Source organism: Felis catus, chromosome E2 (assembly GCF_018350175.1).
Source record: "Felis catus isolate Fca126 chromosome E2, F.catus_Fca126_mat1.0, whole genome shotgun sequence".
NCBI lineage: Eukaryota > Metazoa > Chordata > Mammalia > Carnivora > Felidae > Felis > Felis catus.
The window spans coordinates 28180632-28202145 of NC_058382.1; the positions used below are offsets into that span (position 1 = coordinate 28180632).

Sequence of the window (21514 nt, forward strand, 5' to 3'; positions counted from 1 at the left end):
TGCCTTTGACCATATTCAGTAAAATTCCAAATAAGTAAGTGATCGTTAAACAGGGGAAAAAAACTAACTAGAAGAAATAATGTCAACTTTTTTTATAGACTTTGTTTTTTTGAACAGTTTTAGGTTCACAGCAAAATTGAGTGGAAAGTACAGAGATTTCTTCCCATTCCCCACCAGCATGGAGTACATTTATTACAATCAATGAATTTGCATTGGTACATCAGTATCACCCAAAGTCCATAGTCTACATTAGTTTTCACCCTTGGTGGTGTACCTTCTGTGGGTTTGGAGAAATGTATAATGACCTGTATTCACCATTATAATATCATACAGTGTGGTTTCACTGCCCTGAAAATCTTGTGCTCTGTCTGTTCATCCCTTCCTCTCCCCCAGCCTCTGGTGACCCCTGAACCTTTTACTGTCTCCATAGTTTTGCCTTTCCCAGAAAGAATGTCATGTAGTTAGAATCATAAAGTATGTAGCCTTTTCAGATTGGCTTCTTTCACTTAGTAAGATGCATTGAAGTTTCTTCCATGACTTTTCATGGCTTTGATAGCTCAGTTCTTTTCAGCACTGAGTAATATTCATTGTCTGGATGTACCGTAGTTTTTCTATCTGGTCGTTTACTGAAGGACATCTTGATTGCTTCCAAGTTCTGACAATTGTGAACAAAGCTGCTCTAAACATCTGTTTATAGGTTTTGTGTGGACAAGTTTTCAGCTCATTTGGGTAAATACTGAGGCGCATGGTTGCTGGATCTTATGGTAAGAGTGTGTTTAGAAACTGCCGGACTGCCTTCCGGAGTGACTGTACCATTTTGTATTCCCACCAGCAATGTACGAGAGTTCCAGTTGCTCCACCCACCCACCCACCCACCCACCAGTATTTGATGTTGTCAGGGTTCTGGATTTTGGCCATTCTGATAGGTGTATGGAACCGTCTTCTTGTTGTTTTAATTTGCATTTCCCTGATGACGTATGTTGAGTGTCTTTTCATACTCTCATTTGGCATCTGTGGTGGGTTTTTTGTTGTTTTGTTTTGTTTTTTTTGTTTGTTTGTTTTGGTGAGATTTCTATTCGTCTTTTGCCCATTTTTTAATTGGGTCGTTTGTTTTCTTATTGTTGAGTTTTAGGAGTTATTTGTACTGTGTGTTTTGGATACCAGCCCTTTATCACATTGTGTATTTTGCAAATATTTTCTCCCAGTCTGTGGCTGGTCTTCTCATTCTCCTTATAGTCAGATATTTTTCTAATCTCAAAGTAAAAAAAGTCTTTTGAGACATAGAAAAAGGAGGGCTGAAAAGCAGAGACTACAGGCCGATAGCCTAATAACTGGAGCAGACTGCACACACGTGCTCTATTTTGCCTACACTGTTTTGTCTTGTGTAATTTATCTTTTGAAAATTGTGCAGGAATTTTATTTTTTTTAATTAAAAATGTTTTTTCATGTGTTTATTTAAAAATTTTTTTTTTCAACATTTATTTATTTTTGGGACAGAGAGAGACAGAGCATGAACGGGGGAGGGGCAGAGAGAGAGGGAGACACAGAATCGGAAACAGGCTCCAGGCTCTGAGCCATCAGCCCAGAGCCCGACGCGGGGCTCGAACTCGCGGACCGCGAGATCGTGACCTGGCTGAAGTCGGACGCTTAACCGACTGCGCCACCCAGGCGCCCCTCATGCGTTTATTTTTGAGACAGAGAGCACGATTTGGGGAGGGGCAGAGAGGAAGGGAGACAGGATCTGAAGTGGGCTCTGCGTTGAGAGCAGAAAGCCCGACGCAGGGCTCGAACTCACAAACCGTGAGATCATGACCTGCACCGAAGTCAGATAGTTATCCAGCTGAGCCACTCAGGGGCCCCCGTGCTAGGATTGTAAAATAAAAATTTACCTACAAGTCAGGATTTCTGGCTTATCTTGAAAAAATGGGAAGTGTTGGCAACAATGGATTCAGATTCCTATGTGGCAGCAACTGGCCGTGTTAAGTGGAGCCACTTCCTGTAGACGGGGCGTGGGGCTGTCAGACACCACCTCCTCTACACTCTCTTGTGCCTCCCAGCAGTGAGGTTATGTGTGAGTTGACCTTTCTTATTTTAGTTAGGTTCATTTACCTTAGCTGTCTCTTCCTCTTAGATAAAGGTTCATAGTGTAAGTTACGAAGCAACTTCACTGAAGCAACTTCACAACATGGAGAAACTAACAGGGAGTGTATTTGCTATCTGTGGCAAAAGGTTAATAGCCATAATATGGAAAGAATGCTAATGCATCAGAAAGAAAATAAGACAAACACAACACAAAAAATAAAAATTAAAATTAAAGAAAAAAAAAAGAGGTTAATTCCCAATAGGACATAAACTTCGTGACGGCTGGGGGTATGTCTGCCTTGTTCAATGTAGTATCTCAGTGCCTAGCTTAGTGCCTCCCACTTTGTAGTAGTCAACAAATATTTGTTAATGATAATTAGTGATAGATGATACGTACTGAGGGTTTACTGTGTACTTAAGTAAGCCATAAACCCTGTGCTAAATCCCGCCCGTGCTCTTGTTGAATCCCTCTAGAAACCTGCCAAGATAAGTGCCATGATCCTCACTGCCCAGATGGGACACGGGCCTGGAGACGTAAAGCCCCCACTCAGGTGGGATTCCAACTGATATTCTTTAAGCTACTATGTTAATTCCATCAAGTAGCTTATTGAAATGAGTTGAAAAAGAAAGAATACAATGTTCAGTAAACATGGAGAACATTTCTAACCATATTAGGAATCAAAGACTAAACCCAAAATACCTCCCATTGCTGTGGAGTTTGGGGAAGGGTCTTCATGTATTTCTGTGGGAGGCTACATCAGTGTCCATTCTGGTAGAGGGTATTTTGGAAATTTTCTTCAAAAGTTTTAACTGTTCATAACTTTTAACCAAGGGGATTCCACTTCTAAGAATTTATTCTTTTTTTTTTTTTTTAAAGGTTTATTTATTTTTGAGAGAGAGAGAGAGAGAGAGAGAGAGCACAAGCAGGGGAGGAGCAGAGAGAGAGGGAGACAGAGGATCCAAAGCAGGCTCTGTGCTAACAGCCACGAGCCTGACTCAGGGCTCGAACTCATGAACCATGAGACCATTACTTGAGCTCAAGTTGGATACTCAACCCGCTGAGCCACCCAGGTGCCCCCTAAGAATTTATTCTTTTTTTTCCTCCCCTAAGAATTTATTCTAAGAGAAAAATTAGGGTTGATTACAGATTTATGTGCAAAGGTAGCATTATCATGTTAATTATAGTAGTGAAAAATTGGAAGCAGCCTGAATGCCCAGCGATAAAGGACTGGTAGAAAAAATTATGGTATAGTCATATCCTGGAATAATATGTGGTAATTGAAGATTCTTCCTTACAGTATCAGATGACCACTGTGTTTGTCCACTGACTCTAACGTGCTGTGTGGAGTAAAGAAAGCAATTTGCAGCAGGTGTTTGGCAGTGTATATGTCTGGCGCATACTCACCCCCTACTGTGTTTGCTGCTGTTAGAGGGGGTGGAGCTATAGGTGATTTTTATGTCCCCCCCCCCCCCACGTACTTTTCCAAACAGCTGTAAATTCCCATACTTTGTTTCAGAGTTTATTATATTGGTAATTCTGAAAGAATATAGGACCTCATAAAGTTACCCTAGGTTGACGTACAGTAGGTTTTCTGTGAATGTGTAAAATTCTTTGTGAAATCCATTTGTTTTCATTTTTTTCACTTCAACTTTAAAAGTCTGTCAATACGGGCACCTGGGTGGTTCAGTCGGTTAAATATCCAACTCTTAATTTCAGCTCAGGCCTTATTCCAGCGTTTATGGGATTGAGCCCTGTGTCAAGCTCTGGGCTGAGCATGGAACCTGCTTAAGATTCTCTGTCTGTTTCTCTCTCTCTCTCTCTCCTCCCTTCTGCCCCTGTCCCTGGCTCACATGCTCACTCTCTCTCAAAAAAAAAAAAAAAAAAGTTCTGTGAACAATACCAATACTTATCTGAAAGATCTCAACAGTTCAGGAAAAAAAGCAGTAGATTATGGAAGCCTTTCTCCATGTTAGGCTAATTCCCAGGTCCATTAGCCAAGGTAATCATTATCCATAGTTACAGTACTTTAAATGTGCATCAGGAGTTTACCCTGTTTGATATAAATTCTTTATTAAGCAAATAGTCACCTCTAATATGTTTTAGATATCTGGATTTTCATGAGTAGTAGTCCTCGAAAGTGAGGTACCCCTGTGTTGGTTCTGTGCCTTTTTATCAGAACCCCAGCACAGGGGAAGACATTCCCAGTGCTTATATATTTATAGAGCAGTGTTTGTTCTTAAACACCAGCCCCTCCATCAAAGATAAATACATAAATGAATAAATAAAAAATAAAATTTTGGTATCAGAGTTGCATGTAAACACATCTACACTCTATCGTTCTCTTTAAGACTGTAACAAACTTCTGTAGAGTGAACTACTTTCATTGGCATTTGGACCTTGCCAATAAGGAAAGATTCAACCTCATTTATTTGTTTTTTCCACTCAGCAAATATTTGAAGACCTCCCCTTTGGGGAGTAAACTTAATAGCTAAACTTTTATTTCAAGATGTTTGATCTCGTTTGGGGAATGCTATCAACTATTCTTTGAGCTTCCCAGCGTTGTCCCGATTTTCTTAGATGTACTCAGAGTCACGGAGTTGTTCAGAATTTTTACTGGAAGGGGAAAGAATTTAATGGCTGAATTAGATAAAGCAAGTCCTTCCCTTTTTTCTCTCTTCTCCTTTACCTTATAATTGCTTGAAAGTAGTGCCTGGGGAGGGTGTCAAAAGTAAGAGTCTTGGGGAAACAAGTCAGATGGTTTTCATTATCTCTCTTCAGAGCAGTAAAGGGCGAAGGGACAGAGAGGAAATGAAATGAAAAAGCCATCCTTGTGAAACACTGGCCTAATAAAGCTGTGCTCCAGAAACCGAGAGCAACAGACGATGGCATCGAAAGGAATGCTCTCATTTCTAGGAAAGCAGGTATGAGCGCTTCCGAAAAGATGAAGAAAAATGAAAACTTTATACTCTAGGACACAGAGGCAGGATCTGTTCCCTGCACTTTCACTCCCATGTCCTAACCAAGAAGGGGTTGACAGGGCAAACGGGACACTCCTTAACTATGAGTAACAGTTTTAAATGCCTGCAAAGTTTGCAGAAGTAAGACTGTAGACCATTTTCCCTTTTGAATAATTTTATGCCATCATCCATATTTTCTCTCTCCTTTTATTTATTTTTTTTTCTTTTTGATTTTTTTTGACATTTATTTATTATGGAGAGACAGAGACAGAGCATGAGCATGGGAGGGGCAGAGAGAGGGGGGAGACACAGAATCTAAAGCAAGCTCCAGGCTCTGAGCTGTCGGCACAGAGCCTGAAGTGGGGCTCGAACTCACAAACCGCGAGATCATGACCTGAGCCAAAGTCGAACACTTAACCGACTGAGCCACCCAGGCACCCTTATTTATTTATTTTTTCAATGTTTATTTATTAATTTTTTGGGGGGGGAGAGAGTGCGGGGAGGGGCAGAGAGAGGGAGAGAGAAGATCCCCAGCAGGTTCCACGCTGTCAGTGCAGAGCCCGACACAGGTCTCCGACCCACTAACGGGGAGACTGTGACCTGAGCTGAAATCAAGAGTCAGACGCTTAACTGACTGAGCCACCCCGATGCCCCTCTCCCTCCTTTTACGTCTTTAGAGTCCAGTGAGAATTATTTGGGGGTATGAATATATTTCTTGTCAATAAATAGAAGAGATAGAGGGCTTTTTCTTTAGCTTTGATACTGGTGATCTTCCTAACTTAGGCATGGGTTTTTTTCAAGCAACCTTGCTGTATCCTTATCAATATTGTAGAAGATCATACACGTGGTGCAGACCTTAAAATTTAAAGTAATAAGGTATTCCACTTTTGAAATACTTGTAAGCCTTGGCTTTAAAAAACCTACATGTTCACCGTGGATATTTTCTTGTAGCCGTATCTCAGTGCATGTGCAGACTTGTCTCCTTAGGCTGCATTTGACAAAGTAGAATAGCCATCTTTACCTCTGATGGACATCTCTAGCTCTTGGGCCAAATTGCCCTCCTTTCTTGTTCTGACATTTTGACCCACACTGTGTGGGTGTCCCTCTCCTTGGATCCTGGTACTGAGCTCATTTTAAGGCATATAATCGCCATTTTTATCACCATGTGGACGTGGGTGTGGATAGATGTACACCAGTGATCTGAGGGTCCCTTCCTAAAGAGGCATTTCTGTGCTGCATCCTGGATCTGGGCACATAGCCGAATGAAGCCAGGAGAGCCGAGTCCGAATGAGGAGGCCTGGAGGCAGGTAATGGCTCTGGGGTTGACTGCTAGGTGGGAAGCAGGAGTGGACCAGAGCGGTTCAGAAGCACTGAAGAGGATCCAAAGGAATGTCGTATCTGGGAAGTTGATCGAGGAGGTAACACTTGAGCTCTCAAAGGCTGAGTGAGAAGGTCTTCCAGACACAGGCCTGCCCAGGCAGGATTAGGGTTCTTGAGAAGGCCTGGAAGTTCTGGTGGCCATACTGGAGAGAAGAGCCTAAAAAGGTAGGAAGTGTCCTGATAAGGAGTTTGGAGGTGAAGCAAGTCGGTTGAGGAAGTGGAATGGAAGATGGCCTAAAGAAGGGAGAGGCCAGGGGCAGGGAGGCCAGTTTGGAGGCTGCTGTAGAGTCTGAGCACTGAGAGACAGAGAGAAAGGACTGGAGCTGTAAGGCAGCACACAGTCTGATTTGGAAGTTTTTTGTTTGTGTGTGTTTGTAGGAGGGACAGCATATGGAGACCTGTTAGCTCCAGAGGATGAGGAAGAAGGATGAACCAGGAAAGACTGAAGTTTCCATTTGGGGAAACAGTAATTGAAGGAGGAAAACACAAGGAGAAGGAATAGGTTTTGGAGAAAGATAAGGAATTTAGTTTGGGATTCATTGATTTTTGTGGTGACATCTAGGTAGGGGTGTCTAGCTGGCAGCTGGCAATGCAGGAGCACCAGTGTGTGTGTGTGTGTGGCAATTTCTTTGTAAAAATCGGCTTCTAGAGCCTCCTTGAAGATGTTCAGACTGCACCAGGATCGCCCCGGGGCTTGCTGTTAGTTACGTCTCTTGGTGCCTACGTGCATTTCAGAAAAATCAAACTGTACAGCATATAAATCCCAGCACCTCAGAGTCCCCCCTCCCCAGAGGACTGCAGCAGTTTTTGTGTATTCTTCCAGAAACTTGTCTTGTATACACACACATCTAAGTCTGTAAATCCCTAGAAAGGGTGAGTCAGACACCAACAGAAACTCAATACACATACTGTGTCAGGCATGTAGTAGCTTCCCAAATGTTGTGTCATGTGTCTGTTGCTGTGTGTGTGAATTTGGGGTCCCTCTTTGTCCCCAGGGGTCAGTGCTGCCCACAGGCTGACCCCTGAGTTCCTTCTACAGTTGCTCAGGGTCTCCAGTGACTAGGTATATAACCTTTTGATGTGTGAGGCTAGATACTTGAGTCTTTTTCTCCTTTAAATGTTAGTTTTCTTCAGCGAATATTAATTGTTATAAAGATCTTGTTATAAAAATATACAGTGGTGGGCTGGGGTGCCTGGGTGGCTCAGTTGGTTAAGTGTCCAGCTGGTTGCCGCTCATGGATGATCCCATGGGTTTTTGAGGTTGAGCCCTGCATCAGGCTGTGTGCTGACAGCACGGAGCCTACTTCAGATTCTCTCTCTCTCCTTTTTTCTCTGTGCGTTTCTTTCTCAAAATAAATACATAAATAAAATAAACTTAAAAAAAGTAATAATAATATACAACCATGGGGCACCTGGCTGGCTTAGTTGGTAGAGCATGCAACTCTTGATCTCAGGGTCATGAGTTCAAGCCCAAAGCCCCACATTGGGCATAGAGCTTACTTAAAATTTTTTTTTTAAATATATGTGTATGCATGCATGCGCACGCACACATAATGGGAATTAATATGCATGTATTTTTTGCAAGGTAGACTATATAAATGTATACATTTAAAAAAAGGGAATCCCCACCCACCCCCAATTCACTCACCAGATTTAATCACAGTAAACAGTATGGTGTATAAATCCTGTTATATGGGTTGGGGGTGTGGGGAAATACACACACACACACACACACGCACACACTTGGGAAAATATTTAAAAAATGACAAATGGCCTATAAGCTCTTTAAACTGATAATAACCCCTTTAGAAAAGCAGACAAACAAATATACACTGGTGGTTTAGAAAGAAGCATATACTAGTACAGCATGATGTGAAAAAAACCTTTAGTCTCCCTAACTGTCCTGTCATGCCCTGTCCTTAAGGTGATCGGTAATTGCTGTTAACAATTCTCCTAGAAAATTTGGAATGAAGATAGAAACGTGTGTGTGTGTCTTTTGAATGAACATAAAATGAATCTTGTGAAACACATTATGCTTTTTCTTTTAAACTTAACAAATCTCAGATTTTCCTCTATTGGCTCCTATAGCTCTACTTCATTCTTTTCTATGGCTTATTGGCTATAATTTAAGAGAAGGTCAGTGAGTACTGCTGTGATTATTTAATTGGATTCCATTGATGGACATTGAGTTGTTTCTCAGTTTTTCCGTATTTCAGGTAATACTGTGGTGAATATCATCATTCCCTCGTGGAAATGCTTCTGAAGGACGAAAAGAAAGGGACTTTTTTTTTTTTTTTTTTTGATGTTTGTTTATTTTTGAGAGAGCACGAGCAAGGGAGAGGCAGAGAGAGAGAGAGAGAGAGAGAGAGAGAGAGACAGACAGACAGACAGAAGATCCGAAGCGGGCTGTGCACTGACAGCAGAGAGCGCAGTGTGGGGCTTGAACTCAAGAACCATGAGATCGTGACCTGAGCTGAAGTCAGCCGCTTAACCAACTGAGCCACCCAGGCACCCCAGGAAGTGACTTTTTTTTTTTTTTTTAAATCAGCTTTATTAAAGTATAGTGGGTATACAAAACACCATGCTTAGTTAATGCAAATATTCAACCCGATGAGTTTGGACATATGCATACACCCATGAGACCATCCCCACAATCAAGGTAATAGACATATCCAGCACCTCAAAAGTTTCCTTGTGTCCCCCTCCCCCTTTTTCCAGTAAGAACATAATATGACATCTGCCCTCTTCAGACATGTTTAAGTGCAAGTTAAGTATTGTTACCTATGGGTCTGTTGTATAGCAGGACTCCAGAGCTTATCCATCTTGCCTAACTGAAACTTTATGCCCATTGAACATCTCCCCAGCCCCTGGCAACTACCATTCTATTCTCCGTTTCTGTGAGTTTGACTATTTTGGGTAACACATTATAAATGGACTGGCTTATTTCATTTAGCATAATGTCCTTGAGGTTCATCCATGTTGCAGCTTTGAAGATTTCCTTTTTAAAGACTAAATAATGTCATAGGTATAGACCACGTTTTCTTTATCCGTTGGTCCGTGGACATTTGGGTTGTTTCCATATCTTGGCTATTGTGAGTAATGCTGCTGCGAGCATGGGAGTGCAGGTGTCTCTTCAGAATCCTGATTTTAATGAAAGAAGGGGAATTTTAAAAATTATTCATAGAAATGTTATTTATCATCAATGAATACAACAACTGTTGGAGAGGTCGTGGTCATTTATACCTTCACACATAGCATGCAGGTGCCTTTTCCATATGTCTTTGTCAAAATTAGTTATTATTAACCTGAGCATTTTTGCAGGGGGGTGGGTGTCTTGTTATGGACGGTAATTAAATAGAACTTTGCCAGTGCCTTCATGTGAGTCTGAAGTTAATAATTAATGAGGACTTCAATTCTGAAAACTGAAAAGCTGGACCTTGATGTGTGGAGGTGGCCCAGGCGTGTTGCAGGCCAGCAGGTGTCCCTCAGTTAACGGGTGTTAGCCCGTGAACGGATGTGGGGTGAGCCGCAGTGGGGGCCAACGGGGGCTCCTCTGCCTGCCTTGGCCTGGGATGAATCTGGGAGGCTGCCTCTGGCTTTAAGGGTGCTGAACTCCTCAGCTGCTCACCTCCATCCCTGGGCAGTTCAGGTGAAAACAAGTTCTTCCCTTTTCTATAGCAAGAAATTGAGCTTTCTGAGGGCCATTTTTTTTTTTTTTTAACCTTTTTCCCCCTGCCATATGATAAGCATTATGGAATTTGTATAATTTGGAAAGGCTAGCATTTCTCCTCTGGTAGAGCTTATCTCAGAGCAAAAGTGATTTTTTTCACTTCTCTATTTTGACTTAAATTGTCTGTGTGTTGTAGTTTTTAAAATACAGAAACTTTTTTTGTTTATATCTCTTTCTTTGTCACATTAAACTTTTGTGTTACCATTAATTTTGAGGTCAACGTAAATTTTACCCCAGCAAATTAATTTTGATTCTCATTCTTTTTTGGAGCATGGCATCCTTCCCAGTTACATAGTGACACTTACTTTATATTGCTTTTATATTACATACTTATCCTTTGTAAAGAGGAGGTGTGGTGTGCTTTCTTGCTCACTTTTCCGACTCACATCATCCTCCACTGATGTCCTAATAGAGGGCACTGTGCTTTGGTCATACATGAGTTTTGATCAAGAGTTATATTTTCTAGTTAAAATGACAAACTGTAAAACTGGATATGAGGCCTTCAGCTGTATTTACTAATTAATCATACTGAGTTTTGATCCAGATGTGGGAGGAACTGAAAATTCCCCTGTGTAAGTGGAGGATTTCAGAGGCATAAAGTTCCGTTAATTTGTGAAAGCAAGCTTACAAAGTTTCTCTAGTCTCCAGTCTTTATTAGGTCATTGTGCTGACCTTAATAAAGTGTGCCAGGCATGTAGTGGGCACTCCAAAAATGGGATTCTGTTCCTTCCGGATTCTTTAGGCACCTAGATATACATGGTGCCATGCCAGTAAAAGTCCATAGAGATAGAGTCCCCTCAAGATTATGTAAAAGCTATACTGGAAGTTGATTTCCTAAATGTACTAAGATTTCACACTCAGGTCTTTAAGTATTTTACATGCAGCTAGTTACATATAGGCAAGAGAGGAAGTCATGTTTGTATTCAGTGTGGGAAGGAGATGGCCTTGGCTGACGTGAGATGGGTTCTTGTGTTCTTATTGTTCAAGTTTGTTTTAGCTTTAGTGGTCCTCCTTTTTTCCATGTTCCTCTTTCCCTCATCCAATATTGCACATGCAAATCAGTAAAAGAAATCGGATAACCTGTGGAACGAGTTTTTCCTAAATAGGGAGATGGTTCCATGGAATATTAATGTTCAGAGTAGTCTTATTTTAAACATTTTTAATTTTTTTTATTTATTTATTTATTTTTAATTTTTTTTTTTTAACATTTTATTTATTTTTGAGACAGGGAGAGACAGAGCATGAACAGGGGAGGGTCAGAGAGAGGGAGATACAGAATCCGAAACAGGCTCCAGGCTCTGAGCTGTCAGCACAGAGCCCAACGCGGGGCTCGAACTCATGGACCGCGAGATCATGACCTGAGCTGAGGTTGGCCGCTTAACCAACTGAGCCACCCAGGCGCCCCTTTTATTTATTTTTAGTGCTCATTTTTGAGAGCAAGAGAGAGTGCAAGTTGGGGAGGGGCAGAGTGAGATACAGAATCCAAAGCAGGCTCCGGGCTCTGAGCTGTCAGCACAGAGCCCAGAGTGGGGCTCAAACTCACAGACCATGAGATCATGACCTGAGCTGAAGTTGGACGCTTAACTGACTGAGCCACCCAGATGCCCCTAAAGATTTTCTTTTTTAAGTAGGTTTCACACTTAGCACAGAGCCCAATGCAGGGTTTGGACTCACCACCCTGAGATCAAGACCTGAGCTGAGATCAAGAGTCGGATGCTTAACTGACTTGAGCCACCCAGGTACCCCTAGGGTGGTCTTATTTTAAACGCTTGTACAACTTGGGGCGTCTGGGTGGCTCAGTCGTTTGAGCATCCGACTTCGGCTCAGGTCATGATATCACGGTTCGTGGGTTCGAGTCCCATGTCGGGCTCTGTGCTGACAGCTCAGGGCCTGGAGCCTGCTTCAGATTCTATGTCTCCCTCTTTCTCTGCTCCTCCCCTGCTCGCACTCTGTCTCTCTCTCAAAAATAAATAAAGATTAAAAAAATTTTTTTAAGCTTACATAACTTAATATGCTAATTAGAAACTTAAAATCTAGTGATAAATGGGAATTTTAGAATCTTCTCTACTTTTTACAAGTTCAGAAGTGTCTTGGGGGAGTTGGCTGTCTCAGTCAGTGGAGCATGCAACTCTTGATCTCGGGGTTGTGGGTTTGAGCCCTACGTTGGGTGTAGAGATTGCTTATAAATCTTAAAAGAATGTCTTATTAGACCTTTGTTTGCCTCATGACCATTTAGCCTCTTTATTTACACTCACAGTGACAGGGACCTCACTACCCTGCAAGGCAACTCACTCCATTCCCTGCAGCTATTGTCACTGGCAAGCTCTCCTTCTGGTCATCTGAAGCCTGCCTGTGGTGGAACAGTGTAGCACTTATATATTACCCATCACAAAACTACTTTGAATGCATATTTCTTTTCGTTAGATGGAAATTACCAAGGGCAAGGATCATGTTTGACTAGCCTTCTTTCCTTCTAGTGTGTTGAACACAGGCACTCAGTAATGTTTAGAGAATAAATCCTTATTCAGTTTCTTGTGATGTGAAGATTAACTGGAAGTTGGGCTACGTATTTTTCGTCTATATTTAGAAACGGGAAGTGGGCCTCTGTGGAGTAGATACAGTCACATTTAGGAGGTCTTTTTCCTCATTGGTTAAAATGGAAGTATCCCCTAGTGCTTTTGAACCACAAATACGCTTTGATCATTTATAGCAAACGATCCAGTTAGATAAGAAGAAATCTGTTTGTTTTCCTTTTCCTCTGTGGTCCTCATCCTTCCAAAGACCCATGCAGAAGAGCAGTGCAAGCTCTGAACTTTCTACACTGATTATTTTAGCTGTTGTCTTCAAGAAGCTGAAAGGGAGGGGAAAAAAGAAAAAAGCTGAAAGGGATTTAGAGAAAAAGGGATAATCCTTATAGAAAATCAGAAGGTGAAGATCCTAAGGTACCCAAAAGCGTACCTGGGAAGAGTCGACCCCACTGCGAGTCTCTGGATTCATGTGCAGGACTCTCTGGGGTTTTAAAACCCAGTTTTTCTGCAGTATTGCATAGTACGCATGCAGAACACTGCTACAAATCATTCCTTACTGAATGGCCCAGGTTTTGACATTAAGGCCTGAAAAGGATCCTGGTTCCCAGCCCCTAGTTTGTGCCTGTGGACACCGAGGCTGGGAAGCGCCAGTCACTTTTTGAAGGAACACAACTGCCCTCAGGCAAAGCCTGAGTCTAGAATTCAAGGTTTTTTGACTGTTAGCCTAAAAATAAAACATTAGAAGAGGCAGAAACTGTTGATTGCTTACTTGGCCATGTTTAAAATGTTATAGCCAAGTGGGGGTTGGGAATTAGACATCTTTTTTTTTTTCCCTTCCTCAAAACCATTTTTAGTTTCCTGGTGTTTCCAGCTTGCTGTGAATCCTGTAGCTGCTCTAGCCCGGGATCCTTCAAGACTGTGTTACTACAAGGCCACCCTACGTGGCCACTCCCCTCCCCAGGGTGCCCCTCTTTCTTCCAGGCACTTGGCAGCCATTGCTGTTAAGTGCTTTTCTCCTGGCCTCCTGGCCCACCACAGTTGTACTAGAGGAGACCCTCCCTGTGAGGCCTGCCCCTTGGAGCCGGCCTCCCGGGTCGCCTCCATTCAACACAAGTTTAGCAGATCTCCCTCCATTTTTCATCCTCGCTTTCCCTCCCAGAGGTCTCTGCTCAGAGCTGTACCTGCTGCCTTCATTTTCTTCTGTCCTCTGGTATTAATTGACTGCATTCAACTCCGTAGCCAGCCTCATTGGTTTTTCCTTTCATCTTGTTCGTTGATTCCCCAGCCTGTCAGGCTTCAGCACTCACAGGCACCCTTCCTCCCTCCCTTTTTCCTACTGTTGGTTGAGCTCTGCAGCCCAGCCATTGCGTGTGTGTGTGTGTGTGTGTGTGTGTGTGTGTGTGTGTGTGTGTGATGTCTCTAGAGCCCATTCCTTTCCAGCACCTCCCTTAGGCCTTCATCCAGCCCTTCTGCAGTTGCAGTAATTTATGGACTACTCTCTGCATCCAGTCTTGTCTCTTTGCCAGTCCATTGTTTGCACGGGTGCCAGATGAATCTTCTTAAAACGCTGCATTTTCAAAGTCAGTCTTTCCCTGGTTCTTCTCAGAAACATTGAAGTAGCTCCTTGTTCCCCTAGGAAAGTCCGAGCCTACTGTGGTCAGGTGCCTGCATTCCTTGGTGGCTTCTCTCCCTCCTCTGTTGTCCTCAGCCTGTCCAGTTTGCTCAGTGCCTCCTGGATGAGCCTTGTTCCTCTTGGTCTCAGGGAGTCTTTAGCTCCTCCATGGAGCCTTGTCTGCCAGCCATTCTTTTCAGGTCTTTGCTGATGCTCACTGACTCTCCTGTTCATCTGACTCTTGATTCACTAAACAAACATTACAAAAGATAGGCTGTTTTGTTCCTGTGAGGAATGGATTATAGAGGGGTAAGATGGCCGGTCCCCATGGCCAGGAAGCTTGCCTGTGTCATCTGGATTCTGTGTGTGTCTGCTGGATTGGAAGTATAAAGGCAGAGGCCAGGCCTTACGTATTACATTTAAAATTTTTTTTAAATCACCAGCATGCATACACCCGGCAAGGTTCTGCACAGGCAGATAATAAATGCTATGAGAGCGGCTGGTAAGACTTATTAGAACTTCTTATTTTATGTAACTATTTTGGCAGTTTCTATTAACTTCTGTGTATTCCCACTTTAGGCTAGCATCAGTTATAGCATTAACATTTAGGTAGAAATCTATGAACATAAAGTCATCAGCGGAGTCATAAGACTTAATTAGATAAGGTTATTTAAGATAGTGATTTCTCATTAGACTGGCCCTGCCCACATTAGCTTTTCTGCTTTTTTTTCCCCCTTCAGTCTGCATGAAGAAATCAGTGATTTTTATGAATACATGTCTCCGAGACCGGAGGAAGAAAAGATGCGGATGGAGGTGGTGAACAGGATCGAGAGTGTGATTAAGGAGCTCTGGCCCAGCGCTGACGTGAGTATCTGTCTGGTTGCTGCGTGCTGAGGGCAACATCCCTGTCCGTAGCGGGGGAGGGCACGTGTTGGTGTCTCAGAGTCCCCACGTGCAGGCGTCTGTACACTTAGGGGCGATAGTCTTCTCTAGCCTTTAGAATTTGGGGCCTCCTGGCACCTGTTGGGATGAGCACTGGGTGTTGCATGGAAACCAATTTGACAAATTTCATATTAAAAAAAAAAAGAATTTTGGGCCTCCTAATTATTTGCAGTGAATCGGATGACTTAGTTAAAACTATTTCTTTGCAGTGCTGAAGAGCAAGACTAGAGGTAAACTGTATTTAGGAAGCATTAGTACAAAGAGAAGACAGACAAGGCAGGCCTTTTTTTGTAGTAGCTGTGTTTTTGGATCTGATAGATCAAAATCCCATTACTGTTTTGTTCCAGCCTACCGTTGTTAAGTGTTCATAGCTGAGTGAAAATGTCAAGTAGGAATCTCTTAGGTCATAAGAAGCTCATTTTCTTAGGCTAACGCAGGCATCAGTCTGTTTTCCTATCTTGGCACTCCTTCTTTCTTCTTTCTGGCCCCTCCTTGTCTCCCCGTGCAGACCCACCTAGTGAATAGGACTTTTGCCCAGGATTTCCTCTTTGCTTATTTGTGGTTCTTGTTGAAACTAAATACTTTTTAGAGGTTTTTTTGAGGGTCTGTTCTACAATTTTATTCATTCAAAGAAATTAGAATCTGTTACTCTGTGTTAAATGGCTTTTCTTTAGACTTTGTCTTGGGATGATAAAGGGGAAGCCAGGGAAGTTTCTTTTGTTCAGGTGGCAAAACAGAAAAGCTTTAAATGAGATACTGTAGGTAAAGGGAAGAGGAGAGGACACTAATATTTTATTGAGCAGCTTCTGTGTGTTCACATTGATTCTCCTATGTGATCCAAATCAGTAGCTCTCAGCTAGGGGGTGAGTTTGCCACCCAGGGGTCACTTGGCGATGTTGGAGACATTTTTGGTTATCATTGACTGGTGAGGTGCTCCTGGCATATAGTGAGTAGAGGCTAAGGCTGATACTAAACATCCTACAATGCACAGAACAGCCCCTCATGAAGTTATCTGCCCTGAATGTCAGTAGTGCTGAGGTTGAGAAACTCTGATTTAAATGAATCTTCCTCCTTTAGAGGTGGGGGGGTTTTAACCATATTTTTGTTTACAGGTGAGAAACATGTAGCTGTGATTAGGTTCCTGGGTGCATCTCACCTCAGAGGCTGAGCTTTTTCACCATTCATCCTTTGTTGCAATTACTCACCTACACTGAATCTTCCACTCTTCTCCACGGTTGGGATAGGATGTGTCTAGTTTTATGCCACAGCTTCTTGTTGGGATGACACTGCCTGGTGCTCTGCATGGAGCTGGCCTGCAGCTGAAGTAGTCTGACCCTACCTCAGTAACCCATGACAAGAGTCCTGCTTAGGGAATCAAAATTAAGGATTTGTTGAACATGTCTCTAGATTATAAGGGAGCATGAGTAACTTGGGTATTACTTTTGAGAGTTTTCTGTTTCAGTCTGTACATTTGTTCTTTTAACCTTATAAAGTTAAACTATATTCCTAATGTCTGCCTATGAGATACAGTATTCCTGCTTCATGAAAGCATGGTGTTATTAAAAACTGCCCTTGTAGTACCAAAAAATACCAATAGAGGGGAGCAAAAAACCAACCTTTCTCTAAAGCATGGTGGCTTTTCATCTGGTAAATACCTTAATATAATAATTTTTTTCTATTTCAGGTCCAGATATTTGGAAGTTTTAAAACTGGCCTGTATTTACCTACTAGGTTAGTACATTTATGAAGCTTTCAGGATATTGTGCCCTTTTCTAGAATGTGTTCATTTTGGCTGTTGAATGTAGGCGAGTAGGAACAAAACAGATTTACAGAATGAAAATTCACTTTATCTGTATTTTATTTGAATTACCTTGGGGGTAGAACATCACTTCAGATGATCTTCTCAAACTGATATCTGTATCCTGTCAGATGTAAAGGGAACATGTAGCAAATGGAATCAGTTAACAATGAACTACCCTGCCTGTTCACTTCTTTAACGTAACCCACTAACACAGAGGTTGATGTAATATTCTGGCAAAACACCCGATTATACTGTAAAGCCGCATTTACTCTGGAATGGCAGGTCTGTCATTTCTTATTACGAACTCCTACTATTAGATTTGTTCCCACATCCTGACCCGGAGCTTCTCTGAGGAAGGTCCCTTATTAATTTTAGTCTTCTTCAATCACGGCAGTCATGGCCCTGAAGTCTGGGGCAGGGCAGGATCTTTTGGGGATGATAAGGCTTCCCTAAGGTGTAAATACCTGTTTTCTACAAACTGACATTTCATCATGTATTTGTTTTTGCTTTTATTGTGGTAAGAGTGCTTAATGTAAGATTTAACCTCCTAACAAAATTTTGAGTGTGCAGTACAGTATGATTTTAACTATAGGCATCCATCATGATTTTTTATTTGAGCTTGATTTGATCTACTTTACCCAAATTAAAAACAAAAAATGTGTTGATGTGGATGGATCCTCGCAATTTCTATTCTGCCCATTGCTATCGTAGGCCCTACAGAGGCCATAAAGTACTCAACTTTGAGTTCATGAATATTTTTCCTTATTTAGATTCTGACTTTCAGCAAAACCCTGTGTCACTCTAAAAAATTTAATTGAATTTTATGAATAGGCAGTATATTCACATAGTTCATATTGAAAAGGGCACAAAAAATTGCAATGAAAAGTGTGGATCCCACCTCTGTTCCCTGCTCCTTGGTACCAGTTTCTTGCACATCCTTCCAGGAACATTTTATACCTAGAAAAGGAAATGTGTGTATGTTTTCTTCCTTTTTTACACAGATGGTAGCATCCTAGATAAACCATTTGCAACTTTCTTTTTACACTTAATAATCTAAATCAGAGTTAATTAGTTAATCTCATCCATGTAAGAACGTCTTAAGTTTTTTAGTCCCAGAAACCTTTATGAACAGGAAACGTTCACTGGTATTTTTTGAGGTTTTAACTTCTTTCAGAATCACCATTTCCTGAGGCCTGACTTCTGTGAAAAAACTAGGAGGAGGAGGTTGTTAAAGTCCCCACCCTCCACTTCTGCTCTAAAAAACTACGAACAACACATTTAGTCTTCATTGGGCAGTGTGAGAAATAGGTTTTAATTGCACTTTGAAGTCTGTAAGTAAGCCCAAATGCAAGTGAAAACAGGTACAGTTTCTTCTTCAAACAACTTTTGTGTGTGTGTTCTGTGCCCAGTGACATTGATCTTGTGGTATTTGGGAAGTGGGAGAACCTTCCCCTCTGGACCCTGGAAGAAGCTCTCCGGAAACATAAAGTTGCAGATGAGGATTCGGTCAAAGTTCTAGACAAAGCAACTGTAAGTTCTTCTAGCATTTCATCTTAAAATCTCTAGTTACTTATGCATGAAGCTTACAAAATTAAAATTTAGTTTTGGAGAGCATAGATGGATTCTCAGTGAATGATTCTTTGGTTTCATTAATGATCACACTACCTTATGTGAAACAGATGAACTCGTTGTCGTTACATATTTCTTTAAAATATAGTACTCCATTTTATCATACATAATACTGTAGAGTTTTTAAATATAAGTGTATTTCTATTTATTTTTTTTAAGTTTTTTTTTTTTAACGTTTATTTATTTTTGAGACAGAGACAGAGCATGAACGGGGGAGGGTCAGAGAGAGGGAGACACAGAATCTGAAACAGGCTCCAGGCTCTGAGCTGTCAGCACAGAGCCCGACGCAGGGCTCGAACTCATGGACCATGAGATCATGACCTGAGCCAAAGTCGGCCGCTTAACCAACTGAGCCACCCAGGCGCCCCTAAGTGTATTTATATTTAAAAAGTGTAAATAAAAATTTGGATATCTATTTAACAGTTTATAGTCACACAGAGGATGTTGCTGTCCTCTCTTTGCGTCCTTAAAAAAATTCTTCATACAGCTGACCCTTGAACAACATGGGGGTTAGGGGACCCAACTCCCCACACTGGTAAAAATCCACATGTAACTTTGGACCCCCCAAAAACTTAACTGCTAAGAGCTTTCTGTTGACTAGATTACTGATAACATAAATAGTTGATTAGCACATATTTTGTATGTTATATATATCATATACTACTATATTCTTACAATAAAGTAAGCTAGAGGAAAGAAAATGTTAAGAAAATCATAAGGAAAATATGGTACAGTATTGTGTAAAATTGTGTAAAAGAGGAGCCACGCAGTTTAAACCTGTGTTGTTCAAGGGTCAGCTGTAATTGAAATTTTGTAGATCAAGCAACTTGATATTTTAACTCTTATCTAGAATGGCCATTAAAAAACTTCCATAGATGCTCATTATGGAAATAAATTTATCTATTTTAGAAGTTTGGAGTTTTGTATGTTAAGTTTTCTTAGAACAAAACAGCTTATAAAAAGCTATTAATTTGAAAACCCAGTTCTGTACATAGAGTTTGCTGACATGAGTTTTCTAATACACAGTGCAAATAGAGCCTTTTTTTAAATAAAATCTTAAAAAAAAGTTTATTTATTTATTTTGGTGGAGGGGGGAGGGGCAGAGAGAGAAGGAGAGAAACAGAATCCCAAGCAGGCTCCAAGCTTAGCATGGAGCCCAACATGTGGCTTGATCCCACCACCGCAAGACATGGCCTGAGCCGAAATCAAGAGTTGAAAGCTTAACTGACCTGAGCCACCCAGGTGCCCCAAGCCTTTTTTTTTTTTTTTTAAGAGAATTTCTAATACCTTCTATAAACCATCCAGTGATTTTTTTATTTGAGAATAATTCTCAGGTTTTAACTTCTCTTGGTAGGTTGTTTTATGGGCTATTTGCAAAACTGACCAATAATACCAATAATTAACAGACTTAAGAGAGCAGATTTCTTATTAGGAACAATTTGCCGATACACCTGACATTAATCATAAGGACCGAGTTGGAAACTGTTGTCCAAAGTACAAAATGTTGAGAAAGGTCCAAAGTACAAAAGGTTGAGAACGGTTTTTTTGTTACCTGATTTCAAAATTCTCAACCAATAGAAATGATAATATACATTGTATGAGGCTCCATGCTAAATATGTGAAGTATCTAGAAGACCAAGCAGACTGTGTAGTACGTAGTAATCAGAACACTCAAGAGTTTTTCTGTCCGTATGAGGAGGTCAAGACCTCAAGTCTAGTAACCTTTCCCATCCCCTGGTGTGTTATTTAACTTGGTCCACATATTTTAATTTTGCCTTTCTTCTCTTTTAGGTACCTATTATTAAATTGACAGATTCTTTTACTGAAGTGAAAGTTGATATCAGCTTTAATGTACAGAATGGCGTGCGAGCAGCTGACCTCATCAAAGATTTTACCAAGGTCAGAGAAGGCATAGTGTTTATGCAGTGAAACTACTAGGAGTGGAGTTTTGCTTTGTGATTCTGTCGTGGTGTCCTGATATGCATTGCTAAACTATACTTATGTGTGTATTGCTGACAATTGCCTCTTTTCTGTGGGATGGTTTTACTTTCCTTGAATCTGCTTGTAATAATCAGTAATTTATAACGTGACTTAAGGTTAAGGGTTGGGAAAGCGTTTTGAAGAACTTCTCTGCTCTAGATCCTTCCTTTTAGGGAGACAAGGGCTGAAAGCGTGCCAAACAGTTGATTCTTGTCATCTGCTTTAATCTCTTAAGAGTTTAGGTGAAGCACCTCCGTAGGCCCCCAAATCACCTGTAAGGTAGTTCCTGCAGGTTTCCTGACTTTGTCTTGAAGTGATAGAATGTCTGTTTTCATTGGTTCTGTCAAGATGGGGTAGAATTTGTCAACGTCTTCAAAGCATTCATGTGCTTAGACGTGTCAGCCTTTTTCTCATTAAGCTAAAAATGTTAACTGCTTTGGTTTATGTAGAATATCTTTTCTGTCCGTTCACAATACTTTTATCAACTCTACAGATTCACCTTTTTCTCTTCATGTAAGATACAAATTTAACTACTTTGTCATGTTGTAAACATTATATTCTCATGTAAATGTGCAGAGTATAGAAAAGCAGAAAAAGAAAAATACTGTCCATAATCCCACTCTTTTTGGAGGTGTTGGGTGTATGTAAATTTTCTTTTTCCCAGAAAGGAAACCTTTTTAAAATTGAGAATAATGTGCATGATAGAAAATTTACCACTACCAAAGGAAAACGAAAAGCAAGTCACTTTATACCTTATATGCTTAGATCGGTTTCATGGGATTTGCCATCATCAACCTTTTTTTTTTTTTAATTTTTTAAAAAACATTAAAAATGTTTATTTAAGAGAGAGAGCAAGAGGGAGTACGCATGCT

At 41.1% G+C, this 21514-nt stretch overlaps 1 protein-coding gene across 6 annotated transcripts in view; it reads left to right on the plus strand.

Annotated features, from left to right (window-relative positions):
• Positions 1 to 21514, plus strand: part of TENT4B (terminal nucleotidyltransferase 4B) — a 75626-nt gene that overhangs the window by 39604 nt on the left and 14508 nt on the right. For 3 of the 6 annotated variants that reach the window (XM_045045785.1, XM_045045782.1, XM_045045784.1), the window contains exons 3-7: positions 2557 to 2633; positions 15031 to 15154; positions 16917 to 16963; positions 18443 to 18563; positions 20454 to 20561. In XM_045045785.1, the coding sequence (XP_044901720.1) occupies positions 2557 to 2633; positions 15031 to 15154; positions 16917 to 16963; positions 18443 to 18563; positions 20454 to 20561 (477 nt within the window). The remainder of the gene's footprint in view (positions 1 to 2556; positions 2634 to 15030; positions 15155 to 16916; positions 16964 to 18442; positions 18564 to 20453; positions 20562 to 21514) is intronic. The other 3 variants (XM_023244908.2, XM_045045783.1, XM_023244906.2) reach the window with 1 other exon arrangement.